Below are 5,785 nucleotides of genomic sequence, written 5' to 3'. Positions count from 1 at the left end.
TTGCATAGCATACCATAAGGTTGCTTATTAAGTTAATTGTGACTGTTGGCATAGTTAATTGTGAAGGAATCTTAGGTAACAATGTAAGTTTTGGAATTTTTCCATTGGAAGCCAAGGGAGGAGCTTACAAGAAGATAACTTCTAGGCCTCTCTTCTTTGGTATTTGCAATATCTGAAACAAACCTTGGCCGTTCTTTTTTTATTTTTCCATCCAGGTATTTCTGCTCTCGGTAGTGTTAAGTAGCATACTGTTCAGGATATTGCAAAAGAAAGGTAAAACCTATTTGTTTTATCTTTTTTCACAGCTCATAAAGCTAAACATGCCATGGAACTTAAAGATCAGAAAACAAATAAGCCAGTCAAGGTTGTTTCTTAATTTGTGCAGTTTGAAAAGATTAAGCCACCAAATGCTTATTATGGTGTGGCCATGGCATTGCATCTGAATAAGACTCAGTGTGACAGAATAGATTAAACCGACGATTGGGACTATTATTCTAATTAATTCTCTTTTAATCTACGGCAAGGAAACCTAAAATTCAGCTATAAGTGTTATTGCTGTAATAGTTTGTTTAAGTTCCAACTATACAGGAATCAATAAGAAAATGACCCAGCATAACGTAAGAATTAATCATTTAGTATTCATATCTAGTCATAGTTAAGAGCACATTTTGCAGGAAAAAGAAATGGGCAAGTGAATATTGGTGACATCTGCCTGATTGTTTATCTCTAATAACAAATTGAACTTTGTAATTCCAAAGTCTCGGAACAACTAGAATATTTCTGCACTATTATGCAAACTTTTGTATTGACAGCATAAAATTCTTTTTTCCAAACAAAGAAAAAGAAACACATGAAAGCAACATTTTACTTAAGCAGCTGCTCCAACTGGAACCCCCTTGAGCCTTGAGGATCCATATAGAGTTTCTTCGAAACGGATAATTTCATTCTTGGAGCCATAAGCAACTTGTGTTCTTTCATCAAGATTGTTGATCACCTTGTCTAGTACTGAAATGTGACCATCACTACTGAAACCTCCAGCTTTCTCTACCAAGAACCCCAAAGGAGCTACCTCAAACAACAGCCTCAACTTGGCTTTCGAAGATGGGGAAATCACATTAGTGAAGACACCTTTCTCTTTTACAATAATCTGCATTCGAGAAGTTAAATGTCTTCAAACTGACTAAACATATAAGCTGACTCAACAGTCACTCAATTTATTAAGAGAAATAGGGAGAAAAAGTAAAGTTTGGTATAGTTGGCAAGACCTGATTGACGTCTGGCACCATTCCTCCTGTGTATCTGAGAGTGTATTTCTCTTTTACATAGTAGTTGATCAGCTGTTGAGTAACAAAGAGAAAAGTAAATAAAGCTGAAATAAGCTGTTAATAACACAATGCATCCTCAATCTATCTGTGTAGGAAATTTAAATTTAACAACATTGTACCTTCTCATACTCAGGGTTGTCGAAGGTAGCCCTCAAATTTCCAGGGGAGAAAAGTTTTCCTTCACCAATCTCTATTGTGTCTTTGACATGTTGCCATTTTCCTGAGCAGGGCATCATAGAAACATTATTTTACAAGATAGGGAGAGATTCAGGGTCCCATTACTTTTGATGAACCATAAGTTATTTTCTGTATAGAACAAAAGAGGCTATAAAAGAGACAAGTACTGTAATTGTTTTTGGACTGAGGCATTCTCCAATTTATGGATAGTATGGACTGAAGCATTGATACCATACACAAACTCCCAATTTGCTAATGTCAATACAGATTTTACTGAAAGCAAACCTTCATCAAGAAGAAGGAACTCATGGGTGCCAGGAACATCCTTCAGAGCAAGAACATATGTGGTTCGAGGACCATAAATTCCCATGGCTGCAGCAACCTGATCTCTTCCAGTCACCCCAGTTAACTTGTCTCCAGGCCACACCCCAAAGATGGTTCCTACTGTAAAATTTGTGTCCACAATGCTAGATCCATCAAGTGGATCAAAAGCTACACTGAATCCACCTGTTCAAATTGTCCTGATCTCATAAGTATCTTCCAATTACACTTGGCAATCTTGATTTCTAATTTCTGTCATTAAATCATTTAAAAATTTATAAAATATGCAGACCTTCAACTGGTCCTCCCATGTCCTGGAGCTCAGGTACTTCTTCAGAGCAAGCATATTTGCAGAAGTGCGAGTAAGTCAAGGCCTATAACAAAGAAGATAAGTAGATTTCAATTTAGAGCTATTCTTCTTCAATTTTTCGCACATTAAGTAGATTTAATTGCTTAAATAGTATTTATATTTATTATATATGTAAAAAAATTATCAAGTCCAACCTCAAATAGAAGTTGGTTGGCAAGCATATCCACAGCAAGTTGCTCGTCTCCAAAGGAATTGACACATGCTGTTCCTCCACAAGAAGCAGTCCTGACCTTAAAAGCAATGGTCCTCAATGCTTCTCCCATGCACATCATCAACCTAATCAGTCCCTTGTCTGGTGTTGCCTTAGTAAGGAACTCTTCCTACAAGCACAAACCCCTTTAATAATAACTGATTATGAAACTAAGTAAAGCAATAATTTTCGTATACATGTTAGACTTACCAAGCTATCACCAATCTCACATCTGGTCACAAGGGAAGAATTCTTTGCCTTTGAAACCTTCACTGATGATCTTGGCACCACCTTCAGTGATTCCCCAAATAGCGAGGTTGATTTAAGACTCTGTCATGCATTGAAACTTTCATATTAAACACAATTTTTTTAACAATATAAAGCATGCACAACACGTAAGCAACAGTAAGTAACCATACCCTGGAGCTGAAAGAAGGAGAAACGGAAGCTGGAGAAACTAAAGCAGAAGAACGTTGAGAAGCAACACTAGGAAGAACAACTCCACGTGCGTAGCATGTGATACCTGTCTCCATAGTTGATGAAATTTTCAGGAGCTAGCTTTGATCAAATTAAGGTCTTGCTACTAGTAGTAGTAGTCGCAGGGAGTAGTAGTAAGTTGCAGTTGTGTTAATGATTTTTTTTTTTTTCGGGTCATGGGAAGTTGGATAGGAGATAAGCAGTTTACGTAGTCATGCCACGTGGAGGATGGTGAGTCAGTAGATAGAATGGTCGAGTAACTGGCATCGCTCATTAATGTGTGGCTCTGCTCTATAAAGAGATATGGTAGCCATTTGAGTTGAGTCGAGTCCCATATTGCTTATGTCTTCATCAACTGATTTTGTTGTTCTTCTATGTTTTGTTATTGTTTCTTGTGCCAGTAGGCTGTTATGCAGTTATCATTTTATCATCAAAATTAAAGTTTTATAAAGTATAAAGAAATTATATAAAATAGGTAACTGAGGATCCCAAGGTGTGAACCGTAAATTCAAACATGTTTAAGTATGGATTTATTTTAAAAAGTATATTTCATATAAACAAAGAACATCTTTATTAATTTTTAAGTATAAAGAAAAAAATTTTTATTCAAATCTAATAAACTTTTTAAATTTAATGGAGATCCTTTTTATTTTCAAGAAAGAGACTTAATAAAAGAGAAAATTAATAAATAAAATACATAAAAAACTTATAGTTTATTAATTAAAATTATAGTAGAGAGTGAAATTTGACTCTTTAGATGTAAAGAGTCAAACTCATTTTTTAATTTATATTTAAAAGATGAAGAGTATATTAGACTCTTGTTTTTATGTATAGACTCTTTATAATAAAGAGTTTGTGTCGTATAAAGAGTCATTTGGAGGCGCTTTTATTGTGTTTAGTTTTAAACTTAAATAATATATGTATTGTGGAGTCAAGGAGTTTATTATCTCCCTATCATACTATGATAATAATTTTTTTTTTTCTTATCTAATAAATCATTCTATCTTTAGTTAAACAATAATACTATGCTTACTGATAATCCGTGGATTATACAGTTTTCATTAGACTTTTTTGTCGGATTTCAGGTACTTTCTAGTGCATTTTGACTTGAATTGTTACTTAATTCTCTACTTTTCGTGTTTCAGGTTAAAATGGACATTTTGAGCAAATAAGGACAAAATTGGATATTTTTGACTTAGAAATGAGCGGATCTCAGAAGATAGGAGAGTTCCGGAGCAGGATAAAGCACGATGAAGCTTGTTCCAAAGGGAGAGCACCGAGAATCGAAGAATCAAACGAAGAAGCAAGCAGAGTGGCAGTTCTATAATTTCAGTAATTTTCAATTTTTAAGAAGCGTCGCCCCGACGAAGTAATTTCTTCTCCGCGGCGAAGTAAGCTAGGGACGAGCGTGTTTGCTTCATTCTTCGCGCGGCGACAGTCAATTTTTCCAGTTTTGTTAAACGCACAGTTTCGTTTTGTGCGGGTTTTAGCTGGGTTATTTGGACAAAGTATAAAAGAAAAACTTAGCCTTTGCCCAGGGGTCTTCATCTTTTTAGGGTTAGCTGCTTTTACATTTTTCTTAGTAAAACTTTGAGCATTTTGGGTTGTAAAAGAGAGAAGATTCGATTGTACTTAAATGATTCATCTTTGGGGAGATTTCTTATTTATTTCTCATTTTCATTACGTTGAACTTGATTATTTCCGTTTTTCGTTTTTTGTATTATGATTTAGCTATGAACTAATCTTTTATGGGTTAGGGTTTCATTGTAGTTTGGATTTTAATGGGTTAAGTGTTTGATTGTTTATTTTCATATGAATCTGCCTTGGTTGTGTGTTACTTGAATTTTAATGCTGTATCTGATGAACATGATGAGATTGAGAAATAATTCATGTTAGGCTTCTTGGGTAAACAACATTATAGTAGTAGATGCTAGAGATAGATTCAAGAATTAATGAAATCATTGTAGAATTCTTTTGCTAATGAGTTGGAATTGTAATCTTCAATTTATTGGGTGCGGAAGGTTAATAAGATGAATAGGAAAACATAGCCCGAGAGGGTATGTTTAACACCTGTGAGTTCGATTTACAACCATTGCATATGAATGTGAATTTAGTGTAATTTTTAGGTTTACCCATAAAATCTAAATGAAGTCAAAACCCTACCCGCTTTTCTTGAATTGATATTTGCGTTTGCATATTGCTTCCTTAATTAGAATTTTAGTTTAAAGTCATTTTTTTTTAGTTTAATTAGAATTAGCTCCCATCAATCCAAATTATCGATTGCTTCAACTTGATAACTTAGGAAACTCAGTGCTTTGCTAACAATCCTGTGGGAACGATACTCTACTTATCATTTTATTACTTTGTGCGACTAGTATACTTACTACATTGCATGTTGTAGTAAACACGCATCACTTACTCCCGATTTTACTAACCACCTTACTATCCTGTGTAAATATAAACATAATATGGGTATCATACGCATAATATGGATACCATATGTAATTTTAATGAAAGATAGTAAGATGGTTAGTAAGATGTGAGTAAGCATAGCATAGCATTATTATGATTAATATATATTATCAAGTTTTAAGATTGAGATCGCTATTGGGTTGGGCTTTGAATTCAAGATCTTCATGGTTATTGGGCTTGAACTCCTAATTTAAGATTTAACGGGCTTGAGAAAAAGTAAACCGGGTGAGCGCGGGTGGAGAAATTAGGGTTTAACCCTGAAAACAAAAATGGAAAAAAATACCGCAAAGTACACTGAAATATGGCTTCATTTGGTTCAATGAATTTTAGAATAGTATTTTGAAAAAAAACGTAAAATTGAGTTATTTACTTATTTTAAGATTAAAATAATTATTTATTTAGTTGGATGAATAAATAATTATTTATTTAGTTGGATGAATAAAATAGAATAGG

At 34.1% G+C, this 5,785-nt stretch overlaps 1 protein-coding gene across 1 annotated transcript; it reads right to left on the bottom strand.

Moving 5' to 3' along the window:
• Positions 1-788: 788 nt before the first annotated feature.
• Positions 789-2,916, bottom strand: LOC116117153 (sedoheptulose-1,7-bisphosphatase, chloroplastic). Its single transcript, XM_031403174.1, has 8 exons — positions 2,803-2,916; positions 2,594-2,713; positions 2,328-2,513; positions 2,116-2,197; positions 1,788-2,009; positions 1,445-1,545; positions 1,266-1,337; positions 789-1,147 (listed from the first exon to the last, which is right to left on the bottom strand). The coding sequence occupies exons 1-8, from the start codon at positions 2,914-2,916 to the stop codon at positions 869-871; spliced, it is 1,176 nt and encodes a 391-aa protein (XP_031259034.1). The 3' UTR covers positions 789-868.
• Between the last annotated feature and the right edge of the window lie 2,869 nt (positions 2,917-5,785).

Source organism: Pistacia vera, unplaced genomic scaffold (assembly GCF_008641045.1).
Source record: "Pistacia vera cultivar Batoury unplaced genomic scaffold, PisVer_v2 Contig80, whole genome shotgun sequence".
NCBI classification, from domain to species: Eukaryota; Viridiplantae; Streptophyta; class Magnoliopsida; order Sapindales; family Anacardiaceae; genus Pistacia; species Pistacia vera.
This window is presented reverse-complemented; position numbering and strand designations above follow the sequence as displayed.

Bases quoted from the DNA above. Each gene is read 5' to 3' on its own strand.
- LOC116117153 (XM_031403174.1), bottom strand. From the start codon at position 2,916: ATGGAGACAGGTATCACATGCTACGCACGTGGAGTTGTTCTTCCTAGT. The intron at 2,714-2,802 runs GTATGGTTACTT...AATGCATGACAG, and splicing joins CTCCTTCTTTCAGCTCCAGG to AGTCTTAAATCAACCTCGCT. The intron at 1,148-1,265 runs GTCTTGCCAACT...TCTCGAATGCAG, and splicing joins TGGTGCCAGACGTCAATCAG to ATTATTGTAAAAGAGAAAGG.